This window comes from Salvelinus fontinalis, unplaced genomic scaffold, assembly GCF_029448725.1.
Source record: "Salvelinus fontinalis isolate EN_2023a unplaced genomic scaffold, ASM2944872v1 scaffold_0774, whole genome shotgun sequence".
NCBI classification, from domain to species: Eukaryota; Metazoa; Chordata; class Actinopteri; order Salmoniformes; family Salmonidae; genus Salvelinus; species Salvelinus fontinalis.
Genome location: NW_026600983.1, coordinates 1 through 21,745, shown reverse-complemented (window position 1 = coordinate 21,745; position 21,745 = coordinate 1). Strand labels below are relative to the sequence as shown.

Genomic DNA, 21,745 nt, shown 5'->3' with positions numbered 1-21,745 from the left:
GACCTGTGGTGTATGTGTGAGTGGTTCAGGGGACCTGTGGTGTATGTGTGAGTGGTTCAGGGGACCTGTGGTGTATGTGTGAATGGTTCAGGGGACCTGTGGTGTATGTGTGAATGGTTCAGGGGACCTGTGGTGTATGTGTGAGTGGTTCAGGGGACCTGTGGTGTATGTGTGAATGGTTCAGGGGACCTGTGGTGTATGTGTGAGTGGTTCAGGGGACCTGTGGTGTATGTGTGAGTGGTTCAGGGGACCTGTGGTGTATGTGTGAGTGGTTCAGGGGACCTGTGGTGTATGTGTGAATGGTTCAGGGGACCTGTGGTGTATGTGTGAATGGTTCAGGGGACCTGTGGTGTATGTGTGAGTGGTTCAGGGGACCTGTGGTGTATGTGTGAATGGTTCAGGGGACCTGTGGTGTATGTGTGAGTGGTTCAGGGGACCTGTGGTGTATGTGTGAGTGGTTCAGGGGACCTGTGGTGTATGTGTGAGTGGTTCAGGGGACCTGTGGTGTATGTGTGAGTGGTTCAGGGGACCTGTGGTGTATGTGTGAGTGGTTCAGGGGACCTGTGGTGTATGTGTGAGTGGTTCAGGGGACCTGTGGTGTATGTGTGAGTGGTTCAGGGGACCTGTGGTGTATGTGTGAATGGTTCAGGGGAACTGTGAGATTCATAACGCCACAGAGAGAGAGAGATGATGTGTGATGCAGTACATGCTTACAAAGGGACCTTTCCACTCTCCGAAGAAGCAATTAGACACAAAATGCTGCTTGCTAGTGAAACACTGGTATCTCTGGCTCTCTCTCTCTCTCTCTCTCTCTCTCTCTCTCTCTCTCTCTGTGAGCTAGGGTAAAAAATGACCTCATACCGTAAAACGTCTAATTAAATGGCAAAGTTTTACGGTATTTATGAGATTCTGCTGCCCTCAAGCAGTAAAGATGAGATGTGTTTGAATAGTAACACAATCAATATCATGCTGTGTATTGAACTGTCCAGTCCACCAACATGAGAAAAAAGATGAACATCTATTTATCAGCGCACTAAGCCACACAAACACACGAACACACAACCACTTAAACAACATGATTCACCCACGTGTTAAGAAAAACGAACTATCCATCAACATAACATTTCATGGTGTGCAACAGTAGATACATAGATGCTTTCTTAGAATGTCTGTCTCTCTCTCTGTTATAATCCACTATGGCTCAACAGTGTTGCCAATGTACTGAGTGTTGTCAGGAGTCGGGAGTGTTGTCGGGAGTCAGATTACTGCTAGTAATCAAACAGTAATCTGTATTAGCGGCTCTTGATTGCTGGAACGTCACTGATAGAACTAGACCAACACAGAAGTAGAGAACGCCTTTCTCTTGATCATGCGGTTGATCAGGGTTATGTGGTGCATCAACAAGGACAAGGATGAACAAGGAGAAAGAGACAATGGTGCGTGTGTATGGTTGGCCCCATGCCATTAATACTGTGTGATAATAATGCAGCAGCTTCAGTTCAGGCTAGACCCCACCCGCTCTGACAGCTATACATACACAGATCAGATGACATACACTGATCCGATGACATACACTGATCCGATGACATACACAGATCAGATGACATACACAGATCAGATGACATACACAGATCAGATGACATATACTGGTCAGATGACATACACAGATCAGATGACATACACAGATCAGATGACATACACAGATCAGATGACATATACAGATCAGATGACATACACAGATCAGATGACATACACAGATCAGATGACATACACAGATCAGATGACATATACTGGTCAGATTACATACACAGATCAGATGACATACACAGATCAGATGACATACACTGGTCAGATGACATACACAGATCAGATGACATACACAGATCAGATGACATACACTGGTCAGATCACATACACAGATCAGATTACATACACTGATCAGATTGCACATGATGCCATGGAAAGAGCTATGTTCGAAAACTCATACTAACCATACTATTTGTGACGTGATTGAGTATATAATATGCCTATTGGTCATAGTATGGAGCTACAGGTGAAGTCGGAAGTTTACATACACCTTAGCCAAAAACATTTAAACTCAGTTTTTCACAATTCCTGACATTTAATCCTAGTAAAGATTCCCTGTCCTAGGTCAGTTAGGAACACCACTTTATTTTAAGAATGTGAAATGTCTTAACAATAGTAGAGAGAATAATTTAAGATTTTATTTCTCTCATCACATTCCCAGTGGGTCAGAAGTTTACATACACTCAATTAGTATTTGGTAGCATTGCCTTTAAATTGTTTAACTTGAGTCAAACGTTTTGGGTAGCCTTCCACACGCTTCCCACAATAAGTTGGGTGAATTTTGGTCCATTCCTCCTGACAGTTGGTGTAACTGAGTCAGGTTTGTAGGCCTCCTTGCTCGCACACACTTTTTCAGTTCTGCCCACAAATTTTCTATAGGATTGAGGTCAGGGCTTTGTGATGGCCACTCCAATACCTTGATTTTGTTGTCCTTAAGCCATTATGCTACAACTTTGGAAGTATGCTTGGGGTCATTGTCCATTTGGAAGACCCATTTGCGACCAAGCTTTAACTTCCTGACTGATGTCTTGAGATGTTGCTTCAATATAGCCACATAATTTCCCTTCCTTATGACACCATCTATTTGTGAAGTGCACCAGTCCCTCCTGCAACAAAGCACCCCCACAACATGATACTGCCACCCCCGTGCCTCACGGTTGGGATTGTGTTCTTCGGCTTGCAAGCCATTGTTATGTTTGGAGGAAAAACATAACGATGGTCATTATGGCCAAACAGTTCTATTTTTGTTTCATCAGACCAGAGGACATTTCTCCAAAAAGAAAGATCTTTGTCCCCATGTGCAAAACGTAGTCTGTCTTTTTTATGGCGGTTTTGGAGCAGTGGCTTCTTCCTTGCTGAGTGGCCTTTCAGGTTATGTCGATATAGGACTCGTTTTACTGTGGATATAGATAGTTTTGCACCTGTTTCCTCCAGCATCTTCACAAGGTCCTTTGCTGTTGTTATGGGATTGATTTGCACTTTTCGCACCAAAGTACGTTCACCTCTAGGAGACAGAACGCATCTCTTCACTGAGCGGTATGATGGCTGTGTGGTCCCATGGTGTTAATACTTGCATACTATTGTTGCATACCAGACTTCCATACCAGACTTCCATACCAGACTTCCATACCAGACTTCCATACCAGACTTCCATACCAGACTTCCATACCAGACTTCCATACCAGACTTCCATACCAGACTTCCATACCAGACTTCCATACCAGACTTCCATACCAGACTTCCATACCAGACTTGTGGAGAACGCTCAAATCAACGCTACACCTCGGCCCGAGCATCCAGTGTGCGCTCCGAGATCCAAGCTGTTTAAAGGCACAGTCAACTTAGTGTATGTAAACTTCTGACCCACTGGAATTATGATACAGTGAATTATAAGTGAAATAATCTGTCTGCAAACAATCGTTGGAAAAATGACTTGTGTCATGAACAAAGTAGATGCCCTAATAGACTTGCCAAAACTATAGTTTGTTAACAAGAAATTTGTGAAGTGTTTGAAAAACGAGTTTTAACGACTCCAACCTAAGTGTATGTAAACTTCCGACTCCAACTGTAGATGGTTTCCCAAAAGTTCTCGGATATCGTACTAAATTCGCCAAAATACGAAGCATACACGCAGGGGACACTATTTCCATACTTTAGGGACCATAATGCAATTCTTCAGGAAATGGGCGTGGCTTCACATTGTTTTCAGATTTGAAGAAAATATCGGAAAATATGCAGCAGAAGGACAACGAGAGCGGATACAAATTCATTGCTTTAACTGATTATGACAAATGTTAAGAAAATGTTGAGCAATTTAAAAGTCATGACTTTTCAAATAAGTGACCTTACACGTTATGTTCGCTGACATTTTGTTAGCTACGCTGTACTTACGAACCACGTAACATATCATTACAGCAGTATGTACCGGTATGTTAGCTAGCTACCTAACGTTAGTTGGCTACCTATACATCAAACTTGCCAGTATATTAACTATAGGCTAACTACCCAACGTTTATTGACTTGATTATCCCCGTCATTCTTAGCTCAGCTAAATGGTGTAGTATAGTCGCCGTGCGTTCTCAATGGACATTCGGGTGCTTTCGTAAATTCGCTCTGGCTATCTACTCAGATTACGAATAATGAATTTACGAGCGCTCAACACCCGTTGAATATGGCCGGTGTCAGTAAACGGTCGGCAAAAAAACGTAATTCAATTGTAGCCAGCAGCACAGTTACAGTCACCAACGCTCTGGATAACATGAAAACTGCCTGCTAGGGCGAGTAAAATGGTCCGAGTGGTCTAATTTGTGTCTGGACGTAGCTCGCAAGCTAACCAACGCTAGCTTGACTGCTGTTGTAAGGTCAGAACGCTCAAATCAACGCTACTCCTCGGCCCGAGCATCCAGTGTGCGCTCCGAGATCGAAACGCTCTGAATTTACAAACGGACAATCTGACAATGCTCTGAATTTACGAACACACCCGAAGTCGTAAAATGTCTAACTAGTAATTTGTTACGCTAACTAGCTAGCAAGAGGTTGCATAGCAACAGCATCAACTTCCGGTAGACAGGCCAAGCGCTAGAATGCTCAACTGAAAGCATACTGTTCGTTTACAGTATACTAAAATGAACTAATACTATGTAGTATGTAGTATTTACTCATTAAGTATGTAGTATACAGTATGTTAGCATGGGTATTCGAACACAGCTAAGGTCTTCTTAAAATGATACGGAAAACCATACATTATCCACAGTTCTATAAATGTGTGTGTGTGTGTGTACATCATTAATGCATACGATTATGTGAATGTAATATGAGTATTTCATTCTAGTTCTGGAATTTTAGCTACACTGCCTTCTAGCTTTAATACACTGTCTGCTAGCTTTATTACACCGTCTGCTAGCTTTAATACACTGTCTTCTAGCTTTATTTTACCGTCTGCTAGCTTTACTACACTGTCTTCTAGCTTTATTACACCGTCTGCTAGCTTTACTACACTGTCTTCTAGCTTTACTACACTGTCTTCTAGCTTTATTTTACCGTCTGCTAGCTTTACCACACTGTCTTCTAGCTTTACTACACTGTCTTCTAGCTTTATTAAACCGTCTGCTAGCTTTACTACACTGTCTGCTAGCTTTACTACACCGTCTGCTAGCTTTACTACACTGTCTTCTAGCTTTATTACACCGTCTGCTAGCTTTACTACACCGTCTGCTAGCTTTATTACACCGTCTGCTAGCTTTACTACACTGTCTTCTAGCTTTACTACACTGTCTTCTAGCTTTATTACACCGTCTGCTAGCTTTATTACACTGTCTTCTAGCTTTACTACACTGTCTTCTAGCTTTACTACACTGTCTTCTAGCTTTACTACACTGTCTTCTAGCTTTACTACACTGTCTTCTAGCTTTACTACACCGTCTGCTAGCTTTACTACACTATCTTCTAGCTTTACTACACTGTCTTCTAGCTTTACTACACTGTCTTCTAGCTTTATTACACCGTCTGCTAGCTTTACTACACTGTCTTCTAGCTTTATTACACCGTCTGCTAGCTTTACTACACTGTCTTCTAGCTTTATTACACCGTCTGCTAGCTTTACTACACTGTCTTCTAGCTTTATTACACCGTCTGCTAGCTTTACTACACTGTCTTCTAGCTTTACTACACTGTCTTCTAGCTTTACTACACTGTCTTCTTGCTTTACTACACTGTCTTCTAGCTTTATTACACCGTCTGCTAGCTTTACTACACTGTCTTCTAGCTTTACTACACTGTCTTCTAGCTTTACTACACTGTCTTCTAGCTTTATTACACTGTCTTCTAGCTTTACTACACTGTCTTCTAGCTTTACTACACTGTCTTCTAGCTTTACTACACTGTCTTCTAGCTTTACTACACTGTCTTCTAGCTTTACTACACTGTCTTCTAGCTTTACTACACTGTCTTCTAGCTTTACTACACTGTCTTCTAGCTTTATTACACCGTCTGCTAGCTTTACTACACTGTCTTCTAGCTTTACTACACTGTCTTCTAGCTTTACTACACTGTCTTCTAGCTTTACTACACTGTCTTCTAGCTTTACTACACTGTCTTCTAGCTTTACTACACTGTCTTCTAGCTTTATTACACCGTCTGCTAGCTTTACTACACTGTCTTCTAGCTTTACTACACTGTCTTCTAGCTTTACTACACTGTCTTCTAGCTTTACTACACTGTCTTCTAGCTTTACTACACTGTCTTCTAGCTTTATTACACCGTCTGCTAGCTTTACTACACTGTCTTCTAGCTTTACTACACTGTCTTCTAGCTTTACTACACTGTCTTCTAGCTTTACTACACTGTCTTCTAGCTTTATTACACCGTCTGCTAGCTTTACTACACTGTCTTCTAGCTTTACTACACTGTCTTCTAGCTTTACTACACTGTCTTCTAGCTTTACTACACTGTCTTCTAGCTTTACTACACTGTCTTCTAGCTTTACTACACTGTCTGCTAGCTTTACTACACCGTCTGCTAGCTTTACTACACTGTCTTCTAGCTTTACTACACTGTCTTCTAGCTTTACTACACTGTCTTCTAGCTTTACTACACTGTCTTCTAGCTTTATTACACCGTCTGCTAGCTTTACTACACTGTCTTCTAGCTTTACTACACTGTCTTCTAGCTTTACTACACTGTCTTCTAGCTTTACTACACTGTCTTCTAGCTTTACTACACTATCTTCTAGCTTTATTACACCGTCTGCTAGCTTTACTACACTGTCTTCTAGCTTTACTACACTGTCTTCTAGCTTTACTACACTGTCTTCTAGCTTTACTACACTGTCTTCTAGCTTTATTACACCGTCTGCTAGCTTTACTACACTGTCTTCTAGCTTTATTACACCGTCTGCTAGCTTTACTACACCGTCTGCTAGCTTTATTACACCGTCTGCTAGCTTTACTACACTGTCTTCTAGCTTTACTACACTGTCTTCTAGCTTTATTACACCGTCTGCTAGCTTTACTACACTGTCTTCTAGCTTTATTACACCGTCTGCTAGCTTTACTACACTGTCTTCTAGCTTTACTACACTGTCTTCTAGCTTTACTACACTGTCTGCTAGCTTTACTACACTGTCTTCTAGCTTTACTACACCGTCTTCTAGCTTTACTACACCGTCTTCTAGCTTTATTACACCGTCTGTTAGCTTTACTACACCGTCTTCTAGCTTTATTACACCGTCTGCTAGCTTTACTACACTGTCTTCTAGCTTTATTACACCGTCTGCTAGCTTTACTACACTGTCTTCTAGCTTTACTACACTGTCTTCTAGCTTTATTACACCGTCTGCTAGCTTTACTACACTGTCTTCTAGCTTTACTACACTGTCTTCTAGCTTTATTACACCGTCTGCTAGCTTTATTACACTGTCTTCTAGCTTTACTACACTGTCTTCTAGCTTTACTACACTGTCTTCTAGCTTTACTACACTGTCTTCTAGCTTTACTACACTGTCTTCTAGCTTTACTACACCGTCTGCTAGCTTTACTACACTATCTTCTAGCTTTACTACACTGTCTTCTAGCTTTACTACACTGTCTTCTAGCTTTATTACACCGTCTGCTAGCTTTACTACACTGTCTTCTAGCTTTATTACACCGTCTGCTAGCTTTACTACACTGTCTTCTAGCTTTATTACACCGTCTGCTAGCTTTACTACACTGTCTTCTAGCTTTATTACACCGTCTGCTAGCTTTACTACACTGTCTTCTAGCTTTACTACACTGTCTTCTAGCTTTACTACACTGTCTTCTTGCTTTACTACACTGTCTTCTAGCTTTATTACACCGTCTGCTAGCTTTACTACACTGTCTTCTAGCTTTACTACACTGTCTTCTAGCTTTACTACACTGTCTTCTAGCTTTATTACACTGTCTTCTAGCTTTACTACACTGTCTTCTAGCTTTACTACACTGTCTTCTAGCTTTACTACACTGTCTTCTAGCTTTACTACACTGTCTTCTAGCTTTACTACACTGTCTTCTAGCTTTACTACACTGTCTTCTAGCTTTACTACACTGTCTTCTAGCTTTATTACACCGTCTGCTAGCTTTACTACACTGTCTTCTAGCTTTACTACACTGTCTTCTAGCTTTACTACACTGTCTTCTAGCTTTACTACACTGTCTTCTAGCTTTACTACACTGTCTTCTAGCTTTATTACACCGTCTGCTAGCTTTACTACACTGTCTTCTAGCTTTACTACACTGTCTTCTAGCTTTACTACACTGTCTTCTAGCTTTACTACACTGTCTTCTAGCTTTACTACACTGTCTTCTAGCTTTATTACACCGTCTGCTAGCTTTACTACACTGTCTTCTAGCTTTACTACACTGTCTTCTAGCTTTACTACACTGTCTTCTAGCTTTACTACACTGTCTTCTAGCTTTATTACACCGTCTGCTAGCTTTACTACACTGTCTTCTAGCTTTACTACACTGTCTTCTAGCTTTACTACACTGTCTTCTAGCTTTACTACACTGTCTTCTAGCTTTACTACACTGTCTTCTAGCTTTACTACACTGTCTGCTAGCTTTACTACACCGTCTGCTAGCTTTACTACACTGTCTTCTAGCTTTACTACACTGTCTTCTAGCTTTACTACACTGTCTTCTAGCTTTACTACACTGTCTTCTAGCTTTATTACACCGTCTGCTAGCTTTACTACACTGTCTTCTAGCTTTACTACACTGTCTTCTAGCTTTACTACACTGTCTTCTAGCTTTACTACACTGTCTTCTAGCTTTATTACACCGTCTGCTAGCTTTACTACACTGTCTTCTAGCTTTACTACACTGTCTTCTAGCTTTACTACACTGTCTTCTAGCTTTACTACACTGTCTTCTATCTTTATTACACTGTCTTCTAGCTTTACTACACTGTCTTCTAGCTTTATTACACCGTCTGCTAGCTTTACTACACTGTCTTCTAGCTTTACTACACTGTCTTCTAGCTTTACTACACTGTCTTCTAGCTTTACTACACTGTCTTCTAGCTTTACTACACTGTCTTCTAGCTTTATTACACCGTCTGCTAGCTTTACTACACTGTCTTCTAGCTTTACTACACTGTCTTCTAGCTTTACTACACTGTCTTCTAGCTTTACTACACTGTCTTCTAGCTTTATTACACCGTCTGCTAGCTTTACTACACTGTCTTCTAGCTTTACTACACTGTCTTCTAGCTTTACTACACTGTCTTCTAGCTTTACTACACTGTCTTCTAGCTTTACTACACTGTCTTCTAGCTTTACTACACTGTCTGCTAGCTTTACTACACCGTCTGCTAGCTTTACTACACTGTCTTCTAGCTTTACTACACTGTCTTCTAGCTTTACTACACTGTCTTCTAGCTTTACTACACTGTCTTCTAGCTTTATTACACCGTCTGCCAGCTTTACTACACTGTCTTCTAGCTTTACTACACTGTCTTCTAGCTTTACTACACTGTCTTCTAGCTTTACTACACTGTCTTCTAGCTTTACTACACTGTCTTCTAGCTTTACTACACTGTCTTCTAGCTTTACTACACTGTCTTCTAGCTTTACTACACTGTCTTCTACACTTTGCTGTGTCACTCCATCTAGACCTGTCAACAAAGCCCTTTCCTCTCGCCCGGTGCAACGCAATCCAACACTTCCAATCATCTGTGAGAGTGATTGCTCTCCTGCTCTTCCTCCCCCTGGGTAGACTCTCTTATAGAGAGAGTGCTTTTAGGTTACCTGCCTATCACAGAAGTGAACAACAACATGCAGTCCAAAGATAGGTACTGGACACAAACTGGCACACACACTGGCACACACACTGGCACACTGGCACACACACTGGCACACACACACGCTATGCACGGGGTTGACTCATAACCAGCAGTCCCCGTGATTATACAGATGTAGGATCTTAATCCGAACCAGTTTGCTACAGCAGGAAAAGAATCCTGCAGCAACAGGAAATGTGAATTGTTACGTGGAATATAATGAATGGACATTTTTGTAGGGGAAAATCAAGTCTCAAATTTCAAAGTGGAAATTACAAACTTCAGAAGCTTTTTTAAACCTCAACAACACGTTTTAGAATTATTTGTAAAGTTGTAATGTTCTCCTGCAACAGGGTGATCAAACTAAGATCCCACTCCTGTATCCACGGGGCGGGCAGGTTTACGGTCATGAAATACTTTGTGGATGAAGGTTCGGGTTTAGGGTCATGAAATACTTTGTGGATGAAGGGCGGGTTTAGAGTCATGAAATACTTTGTGGATGAAGGGCGGGTTTAGGGTCATGAAATACTTTGTGGATGAAGGGCGGTTTAGGGTCATGAAATACTTTGTGGATGAAGGGCGGGCTTAGAGTCATGAAATACTTTGTGGATGAAGGACGGGTTTAGGGTCATGAAATACTTTGTGGATGAAGGGCGGGTTTAGGGTCATGAAATACTTTGTGGATGAAGGGCGGGTTTAGGGTCATGAAATACTTTGTGGATGAAGGGCGGGTTTAGGGTCATGAAATACTTTGTGGATGAAGGGCGGGTTTAGGGTCATGAAATACTTTGTGGATGAAGGGCGGGCGGTAGGTTGGACAAAGAGAAAACGATCCATCAAAAACATCCATAAATGTATGATAATTCTTGTGCAGTTCATAGCTACATGATACATTGAGGTTTTTCTTTCCTGATTTTGATCTGGCATTAGGGCGTAAACCTAAGCTTTAGGGCCTAACAGTAAGCGTGCCAAATACACGCCAATAGCCAAATGCTTTTGGGAACTTGGCAGAAAAAGTTAACGGTGATCCACTGAGGCAAAAAGGACAAAAAAGGAAGTGTTCAGCACATGTTGTATATTAGTGGGTGTCGGGTGCAAGCCTCCTATTTATCACACATAGTCGGGCGGTTGCAGACGGGTTATTAGCAATGGCGGGTGGGTGCCGGTCAACAAACAGCTGACCCGCGCATCACTGAGAGACACACACACTCACTCACTGAGACGAGTGTGAAGGGAGAGTCAGCGTATATTTATCAATGTGTGCACGTATGTTTAGAAGCACTTTACTTTTCTAACACTGTGTGTGTGTCTGTGTGTGTGTGTGCTCATGTCTATTTGTGGTAGTCCATTCATTCACATCAGTGAACAAAGCCATAGGCTGTCACTGCAGATCGTTGATGGCTCCGGCTCACACAGAGAGAGAGGAAGAGGAAGAGGAAGATGAAGGGAGAGAGGAGGCCAAGGTTAGTTGAAGGAGGAGAGAAGGGAGGAGGGAGGGATTTTGTATTGATTAGAAGTGATGTGTTGAGTGGCGGCATGGCTGTGTTAATTAGTCTGTTATGATGAGGGCTGGAAGAGCTCATTAGATTGAGAGCGTTCATTACTTCCTCACGTTAATGTAAATACTATCATGTTAGCATGACCACTCCTCTTCCTCCTCCTCCACAGTGGTTTTTAGCCTCTCAGTTCACCTCAGTTTGTGATCTGTCTATCTGAATGTTGTCTGAATGGTGGTGACGGTCACTGTTACCTTGTACTGTCTGATATCTGTTTATCTAACCAAACCTTCAACCACATAAAAAGAAAGAAGATGGGGATGGAGGGAAGATGGGAGGGATGTTTGTAAGGACATGGTGAGTGGAAGAGACATGATGGAGAGAAAGAGAGAGAGATATTATCTACTTCACTTGCTTTGGCAATGTTATCATGTTTCCCATGCCAATAAAGCCCCTTGAATTGAACTGAATTGAGAGAAAGAGAGAGAGAGGAGAGAGAGAGAGAGAAGAGAGAGTCCGAGAGAAAATAAAAGAGAGAGATGACCTGGTCTCAGAACTAAACAAGTATCAATTGTGTCCGCGAAGGTTAGGAGGGGGGGGGGGGGGGGGAACGACTCTACCCTCCCCTGCACGGGGACACAAGCACTGGAGGGACAGGAGCACACGGGGACGCACGGACACCCATCAAATCACTGGCACAAGAAGCAGATAATCTGCATCTCAAATGGCACACTATTCCCTATACAGTGCACTACTTTGGACTAAAGACCTATGGTCCCTGGTCAAATGTAGTGCACTAAATAGGGAATAGAGTGCCATTTGGGACGCAGCCTATGCCTGTCTCACAGTGGGAGATGAGACAGTGGTGTACTGGGGCTCATGCTAGTTCATTCTCTCCTCAGCTCTCTGCAGTACGATGTTCCAGTGTCATGGATTTATTTAATCTCTACTAGACTAACTTTAGCCTACACTCGACCCAAATTAAGAAGAAAAAGTGTGTGATTTTTAGATTCTCAAAACTCGCGACCCCACTTCTCACATGCCCAGGTCCCACTTTGGGTCCCGACCCATAGTTTAAGAAACCCTGCTCTAGTCAGCTCTCTGCTGCCCAGTCATAGACTTAGTTTGTAAGGTCAGTCCACTTCCAGAAAAAGCCACTCTGTCTCACCTCAGCCTACAGAGACCAACGCAGAGTCTGTACTACCTCAAATACCTGCAGTACTACCATCCCCTCTCCTCTCCACAGGGGATTCAGAGTGATGGTGGACATAGAAAAGGTGTGTGTGTGTGTGTGTGAGTTACAAAGGTGTATGTGTGTTGGTGTGAGAAAGGGATCGATAGAGAGAAATATTGGTGTGTAAGACAGCTCCAAAAAGTGTGTGTGTGTTATTAGAACTGTGTGTGTCCGATGAGGATACAGTGTGTGTCTGGAGGTCAGTGGCAAATAGAGTTTGATAGAGTGACTGCATTATGAAGTGTGAGTGTGAGAGTGTGACCCGACTGGTAGTCTTCACACACGCGCGAACACGCGCACACACACACACACACACACACACCATTTGGCTGGTGGCTGGGCTATGCCTTTGGATAATGGGCCAGTATGAATGATGGCAGCGTGTGTGTGTGTGTGTGTGTGTGTGTGTGTGTGTGTGTGTGTGTGTGTGTGTGTGTGTGTGTGTGTATTTGGGTAGAGTCTGCAAAACACTATCTTTAGACAAAGCAATGTGAGGACATTCACACTTTAGGAAGCTCTTTCTCTAGTGCTTCAATGCAATGTTTAGTGAATAGATCAAAGCAGACCTCATGCAGATGTGAGAGGTGGTTTATCCCACTGGCTCTGCATTCTCCTTGGGTTTCTCCATACAGACACAAGCCCACCCACACAGCCACCATATAAACAGCACTAAAAGAAAGAGCTATAGGGTGGCAGGTAGCCTATCGGTAAAGAGCGCTGGCCCAGTAACCGATAGGTTGCTAGTTCGAATCCCCAAGCAGACTAGTTGAAAAATCTGCCAATGTGCTCTTGAGCAAGGCACTTAACCCTAATAGCTCCTATAAGTCGCTTTGGATAAGAGCCTCTGTAAATGACTATGTCAAATGTGAGAGGTACAGTATAACCTTGTGAGTGGGGTTAAACACTGTCTTTCTATGTGGTCAGATCACTGCCCTCTCTCCTAATACTGGGACTTAGCATATCAATACTGGCCATTTGAAGCCTCTGGCCACTACGCACACACGGCCCAATGTGCGTGTGTGTGTGTGTGTGTGTGTGTGTGTGTGTGTGTGTGTGTGTGTGTGTGTGTGTGTGTGTGTGTGTGTGTGTGTGTGTGTGTGTGTGTGTGTGTGTGTGTGTGTGTGTGTGTGTGTGTGTGTGTGTGTGTGTGTGTGTGTGTGTGTGTGTGTGTGTGTGCGTGCGCGCGTTCTAGCCTCTTACCGTTATCAGCAGACAGTGCGGTGATGGTGTTGGGTGTGGTGTCTGACCTCCCCTGACCGTTTTCAAAGCCGTAGCCCTCTGTCTCCTGCATCTGCCAGTTCAGACCAAACAGATGCATGGCTACAGTAGGGGGAGAGAGAGAAAAGATGCTTGTTACTCTCAGTGGCCGAAGGCTTAACAACACACACACACACACACCACAGTTTACCTAGCGGCGAGTCAGAGATGGGATGCATAATCGAACTCTATCAGATAAAAAGACAACAGGAGAAATATCCCTCCATTGATTATGGTTTGGGTTCTAACAAGTTCTCGGATTGGCCGGATCTTCAGAGTGTGTATATATCTGTACCTGTGTGTGTGTAGGAGGTGAGTTGGGAGTTGTAGGAAGAGAATCTGTCAAAATAAGAGCAGGTATTGTTTGAAAACTCCAATATGTTAACCTGAGCCCTGAGAGGAGAGAGAGAGAGGGAGGGACGGAGAAATGGAGGAAGAGATGGAGGGAGGGAGAGCTGGAGGTAGAGATGGAGGGAGGGAGAGATGGAGGGAACTGGAGAGAGGAAGAGATGGAGAAAGGGAGCTGGAGGGAGAGATGGAGGGAGGGATCTGGAGAGATGGAGGGAGGAATCTGGAGAGGGAGAGATGGAGGGAGGAATCTGGAGAGAGGGAGAGATGGAGGGAGAAATCTGGAGAGAGGGAGAGATGGAGGGAGAAATCTGGAGAGGGAGAGATGGAGGGAGGAATCTGGAGAGAGGGAGAGATGTAGGGAGGAATCTGGAGAGAAGGAGAGATGGAGGGAGAAATCTGGAGAGGGAGAGATGTAGGGAGGAATCTGGAGAGAGGGAGAGATGGAGGGAGAAATCTGGAGAGGGAGAGATGGAGGGAGGAATCTGGAGAGAGGGAGAGATGGAGGGAGAAATCTGGAGAGGGAGAGATGGAGGGAGGAATCTGGAGAGAGGGAGAGATGGAGGGATGAATCTGGAGAGAGGGAGAGATGGAGGGAGGAATCTGGAGAGGGAGAGATGGAGGGGGAAATCTGGAGAGGGAGAGATGGAGGGAGAAATCTGGAGAGGGAGAGATGGAGGGGGAAATCTGGAGAGGGAGAGATGGAGGGAGGAATCTGGAGAGAGGGAGAGATGGAGGGGGAAATCTGGAGAGGGAGAGATGGAGGGAGGAATCTGGAGAGAGGGAGAGATGGAGGGAGGAATCTGGAGAGAGGGAGAGATGGAGGGAGAAATCTGGAGAGGGAGAGATGGAGGGAGGAATCTGGAGAGAGGGAGAGATGGAGGGAGAAATCTGGAGAGGGAGAGATGGAGGGAGGAATCTGGAGAGAGGGAGAGATGGATGGAGAAATCTGGAGAGAGGGAGAGATGGAGGGAGGAATCTGGAGAGAGGGAGAGATGTAGGGAGGAATCTGGAGAGAGGGAGAGATGGATGGAGAAATCTGGAGAGAGGGAGAGATGGAGGGAGGAATCTGGAGAGAGGGAGAGATGGAGGGATCTGGAGAGAGGGAGAGATGGAGCCAAGCAGTTTAGCGCATTAGCATCAAGCCGGCCCTCTGGCTGGATATAATTCAATCCCACACCTTTCTCTCTCCTTCCCTCTCTCTCCCCCCTCCTCTCCATTTCGTTCTCTCTCTGGGTGCTTTTGCGAGAAGCCACACTAAGAGTGAAAAGACACGCGAGAGGTTTTTAACACTGTTTCAGCGCCGTCTGGAGCTGTCTGGAGCCGTCATGGCTGCCGAGGGCTTTAGTAGGAGCCAGACATGATGGAGGCCTGAGGACTGTGACTCAGAGAGTACTGGAGGGCCAGTAGCAAGTCTGGTGAGAATGACTGTTTAGTACAAACAACACACACACACACACACACACACACACACACACACACACACACACACACACACACACACACACACACACACACACACACACACACACACACACACACACACACACACACACACACACGTGTCAGTGTGTGTGTGTGTCCTGTGTGAGTAATAAGCCTGCCTGGCTGCACACTCTAGCTCTAATGAGGGGAGTTTAGGCGTGCACACAGCCCCCTGTGGATTTCTACCTGAACACACACTCACAAGCACCTATAAATCAATATAAAAGTAGGGGATGTTGCTGTATACTGGCGCTGTGTGGTGGGGAGTATGTGTGTGTTCTGTATAAGTGTGTGTATTTGTGACTGTGTGTGAGCTGGATCTAGGACATCTAGACGTTATAGCTGGAGGAAATGGAAGCGACAGAGAGGGAGAGTAAGGGACAGAGAGAGGTCAAATGGTGGAGAGAGAGGTAGAGCGAGTGAGGGGAAGAAGAGAGGTAGAGAGCGTGAGGGGGAAAAGAGAGGTGGAGAGAAGAGGGAGAATGTGTAGGGTAAGCTGAGGGAATCCTCTAGCAATTAGGGCCCGGAGGCCAGAGGGTTTCCCACCAGAGCCCACCCACAGTTCAAACAAGCCTCCTCCTCCCTCTCTCTCTCTTTCTCTCATTAAATTAGAGTGGTATGGTGCTGGGGAGGGCCTCCTGCGGTGGGCAGGACTAGAGGGTCATGGGAGAGAAGTTGGCGGATCGACACCAAGCGCTGCCAAAGTGGAGCATGCTGGGAGGCTTAAGGCTCCTCAGGACAACCCTCAGACAACCTTTACACAACCACAAGACAACCGTTAAACAATGCTGAGCTATCCATCTCTGAGCTAGGTTCACCATAACAGCATCAAAACCCTTGAGCTTGAATCAAACACCAGTCTCTGGACCTCTGAGAGCGAGAGAGGGGGAGAGAGAAGACATATAGAGATAGATCGAGAGCAAGGGGAACATTGGAAGACCAGACGGACAAAGAGAGCCAGGTGTGGAGGTGGATGGATATTGGAGTCTTCAAAGCATTTCTATTTGTTAAAAGGTCAACCTTTTCAGACTGAGAAGAAGTCACGAGGCTGGAAGAGCTCTCATTTAGCAGCACTTTCTTTAGAAAGACAACCATTAGGCATCCGTCTACACTTTCATTCACTTTGCTTTCCGAATGTTCATTGTAATACAGAATGGCACCACTTAGATCATGATAGTTTACATATCTGTACAAAATGTGCAAAATGGATGCAAATCCACCCCCAGATATACAAGTCTGCTGTTGCATGTCCGCTGTAATATCATTCTGGATTTTTCGATCCATCTGTGAAGCAGTAACCGAAGCGGCGGATTGGACAGTGAGGAGACAGACAGAATGTTCTGGTGCTTACCTCTCTTAGATGCTTTGATTTACAATATTAACAGGTGCAGGACTAATTGGCCAAGAAACTTTGTACAGAAAATAACAAACAGGACGTTGACAAAGACTTGAATAAATCAAACACAGTCTCAGTGGAAACCATTCCGGCAACAACTCACTGTCTAGAACAAAACTCAGGTATAACTCTACTTTAGCCAACCTGCTACCTGCCCAGCCTGCTCTCCCCCAGGTATAACTCTACTCTAGCCAACCTGCTACCTGCCCAGCCTGCTCTCTCCCAGGTATAACTCTACTCTAGCCAACCTCCTACCTGCCCAGCCTGCACTCTCCCAGGTATAACTCTACTCTAGCCAACCTGCTACCTACCCAGCCTGCTCTCTCCCAGGTATAACTCTACTCTAGCCAACCTGTTATCTACCCAGCCTGCACTCTCCCAGGAATAACTCTACTCTAGCCAACCTGCTACCTGCCCAGTCTGCACTCCTCCAGGTATAACTCTACTCTACCAACCTGTTACCTGCCCAGCCTGCTCTCCCACAGGTATAACTCTACTCTAGCCAACCTGTTACCTGCCCAGCCTGCTCTCCCCCAGGTATAACTCTACTCTAGCCAACCTGCTACCTGCCCAGCCTGCTCTCCCCCAGGTATAACTCTACTCTAGCCAACCTGCTACCTACCCAGCCTGCACTCTCCCAGGTATAACTATACTCTAGCCAACCTGTTACCTACCCAGCCTGCAACCTCCCAGGTATAACTCTACTCTAGCCAACCTGCTACCTGCCCAGCCTGCTCTCCCCCAGGTATAACTCTACTCTAGCCAACCTGTTACCTGCCCACCCTGCTCTCCCCCAGGTATAACTCTACTCTAGCCAACCTGCTACCTGCCCAGTCTGCTCTCCCCCAGGTATAACTCTACTCTAGCCAACCTGTTACCTACCCAGCCTGCTCTCTCCCAGGCATAACTCTACTCTAGCCAACCTGTTACCTGCCCAGCCTGCTCTCCCCCAGGTATAACTCTACTCTAGCCAACCTGTTACCTACCCAGCCTGCTCTCCCCCAGGTATAACTATACTCTAGCCAACCTGCTACCTGCCCAGCCTGCTCTCCTCCAGGTATAACTCTACTCTAACCAACCTGTTACCTACCCAGCCTGCTCTCCCCCAGGTATAACTCTACTCTAGCCAACCTGTTACCTGCCCAGCCTGCTCTCCCCCAGGTATAACTCTACTCTAGCCAACCTGTTACCTACCCAGACTGCTCTCCCCCAGGTATAACGCTACTCTAGCCAACCTGTTACCTACCCAGCCTGCTCTCCCCCAGGTATAACTCTACTCTAGCCAACCTGTTACCTACCCAGACTGCTCTCCCCAAGGTATAACTCTACTCTAGCCAACCTGTTACCTGCCCAGCCTGCTCTCCCCCAGGTATAACGCTACTCTAGCCAACCTGTTACCTACCCAGCCTGCTCTCCTCCAGGTATACCTCTACTCTAGCCAACCTGTTACCTACCCAGCCTGCACTCTCCCAGGTATAACTCTACTCTAGCCAACCTGTTACCTACCCAGCCTGCTCTCCCCCAGGTATAACTCTACTCTAGCCAACCTGCTACCTGCCCAGCCTGCTCTCCCCCAGGTATAACTCTACTCTAGCCAACCTGTTACTTGCCCAGCCTGCAACCCCCCAGGTATAACTCTACTCTAGCCAACCTGTTACCTACCCAGCCTGCTCTCCCCCAGGTATAACTCTACTCTAGCCAACCTGTTACCTGCCCAGCCTGCAACCTCCCAGGTATAACTCTACTCTAGCCAACCTCCTACCTGCCCAGCCTGCTCTCCCCCAGGTATAACACTACTCTAGCCAACCTGCTACCTGCACAGCCTGCACTCTCCCAGGTATAACTCTACTCTAGCCAACCTGTTACCTGCCCAGCCTGCAACCTCCCAGGTATAACTCTACTCTAGCCAACCTCCTACCTACCCAGCCTGCACTCTCACAGGTATAACTATACTCTAGCCAACCTGTTACCTACCCAGCCTGCAACCTCCCAGGTATAACTCTACTCTAGCCAACCTGCTACCTGCCCAGCCTGCTCTCCCCCAGGTATAACTCTACTCTAGCCAACCTGTTACCTGCCCACCCTGCTCTCCCCCAGGTATAACTCTACTCTAGCCAACCTGCTACCTGCCCAGCCTGCTCTCCCCCAGGTATAACTCTACTCTAGCCAACCTGTTACCTACCCAGCCTGCTCTCTCCCAGGCATAACTCTACTCTAGCCAACCTGTTACCTGCCCAGCCTGCTCTCCCCCAGGTATAACTCTAATCTAGCCAACCTGTTACCTACCCAGCCTGCTCTCCCCCAGGTATAACTCTACTCTAGCCAACCTGCTACCTGCCCAGCCTGCTCTCCTCCAGGTATAACTCTACTCTAACCAACCTGTTACCTACCCAGCCTGCTCTCCCCCAGGTATAACTCTACTCTAGCCAACCTGTTACCTGCCCAGCCTGCTCTCCCCCAGGTATAACTCTACTCTAGCCAACCTGTTACCTACCCAGACTGCTCTCCCCCAGGTATAACGCTACTCTAGCCAACCTGTTACCTACCCAGCCTGCTCTCCCCCAGGTATAACTCTACTCTAGCCAACCTGTTACCTACCCAGACTGCTCTCCCCAAGGTATAACTCTACTCTAGCCAACCTGTTACCTGCCCAGCCTGCTCTCTCCCAGGTATACATCTACTCTAGCCAACCTGTTACCTACCCAGCCTGCTCTCCTCCAGGTATACCTCTACTCTAGCCAACCTGTTACCTACCCAGCCTGCACTCTCCCAGGTATAACTCTACTCTAGCCAACCTGTTACCTACCCAGCCTGCTCTCCCCCAGGTATAACTCTACTCTAGCCAACCTGCTACCTGCCCAGCCTGCTCTCCCCCAGGTATAACTCTACTCTAGCCAACCTGTTACTTGCCCAGCCTGCAACCTCCCAGGTATAACTCTACTCTAGCCAACCTCCTACCTGCCCAGCCTGCTCTCCCCCAGGTATAACTCTACTCTAGCCAACCTGTTACCTGCCCAGCCTGCAACCTCCCAGGTATAACTCTACTCTAGCCAACCTGTTACCTACCCAGCCTGCTCTCCCCCAGGTATAACTCTACTCTAGCCAACCTGTTACCTGCCCAGCCTGCTCTCCCCCAGGTATAACTCTACTCTAGCCAACCTGTTACCTGCCCAGCCTGCTCTCCCCCAGGTATAACTATACCCTAGCCAACCTGTTACCTGACCAGCCTGCTCTCCTCCAGGTATAACTCTACTCTAGCCAACCTGTTACCTGCCCAGCCTGCTCTCCCCCAGGTATAACTCTACTCTAGCCAACCTGTTACCTGCCCAGCCTGCTCTCCTCCAGGTATAACTCTACTCTAACCAACCTGTTACCTACCCAGCCTGCTCTCCCCCAGGTATAACTCTACTCTAGCCAACCTGTTACCTGCCCAGCCTGCTCTCTCCCAGGTATAACTCTACTCTAGCCAACCTGTTACCTGCCCAGCCTGCTCTCCCCCAGGTATAACTCTACTCTAGCCAACCTGTTTCCTACCCAGACTGCTCTCCCCCAGGTATAACGCTACTCTAGCCAACCTGTTACCTACCCAGCCTGCTCTCCCCCAGGTATAACTCTACTCTAGCCAACCTGTTACCTACCCAGACTGCTCTCCCCAAGGTATAACTCTACTCTAGCCAACCTGTTACCTGCCCAGCCTGCTCTCTCCCAGGTATACATCTACTCTAGCCAACCTGTTACCTACCCAGCCTGCTCTCCTCCAGGTATAACTCTACTCTAGCAAACCTGCTACCTGCCCAGCCTGCACTCTCCCAGGTATAACTCTACTCTAGCCAACCTGTTACCTGCCCAGCCTGCAACCTCCCAGGTATAACTCTACTCTAGCCAACCTGCTACCTGCCCAGCCTGCTCTCCCCCAGGTATAACTCTACTCTAGCCAACCTGTTACCTGCCCACCCTGCTCTCCCCCAGGTATAACTCTACTCTAGCCAACCTGCTACCTGCCCAGCCTGCTCTCCCCCAGGTATAACTCTACTCTAGCCAACCTGTTACCTGCCCAGCCTGCTCTCCCCCAGGTATAACTCTACTCTAGCCAACCTGTTACCTACCCAGCCTGCTCTCCCCCAGGTATAACTCTACTCTAGCCAACCTGTTACCTACCCAGCCTGCTCTCCCCCAGGTATAACTCTACTCTAGCCAACCTGTTACCTACCCAGCCTGCTCTCCCCCAGGTATAACTCTACTCTAGCCAACCTGTTACCTGCCCAGCCTGCAACCTCCCAGGTATAACTCTACTCTAGCCAACCTCCTACCTGCCCAGCCTGCTCTCCCCCAGGTATAACTCTACTCTAGCCAACCTGCTACCTGCACAGCCTGCACTCTCCCAGGTATAACTCTACTCTAGCCAACCTGTTACCTGCCCAGCCTGCAACCTCCCAGGTATAACTCTACTCTAGCCAACCTCCTACCTACCCAGCCTGCACTCTCACAGGTATAACTATACTCTAGCCAATCTGTTACCTACCCAGCCTGCAACCTCCCAGGTATAACTCTACTCTAGCCAACCTGCTACCTGCCCAGCCTGCTCTCCCCCAGGTATAACTCTACTCTAGCCAACCTGTTACCTGCCCACCCTGCTCTCCCCCA

The 21,745-nt window shown here is 46.2% G+C and overlaps 1 protein-coding gene across 1 annotated transcript in view; it reads right to left on the bottom strand.

The window, feature by feature from the left end:
• Positions 1–13,966, bottom strand: part of LOC129847323 (teneurin-3-like) — a 66,779-nt gene extending 52,813 nt beyond the window's left edge. The window contains exon 1 of the mRNA XM_055915078.1: positions 13,816–13,966. Coding sequence (XP_055771053.1) covers positions 13,816–13,933 — 118 coding nt within the window. The 5' untranslated portion in view covers positions 13,934–13,966. The remainder of the gene's footprint in view (positions 1–13,815) is intronic.
• Positions 13,967–21,745: the final 7,779 nt, after the last annotated feature.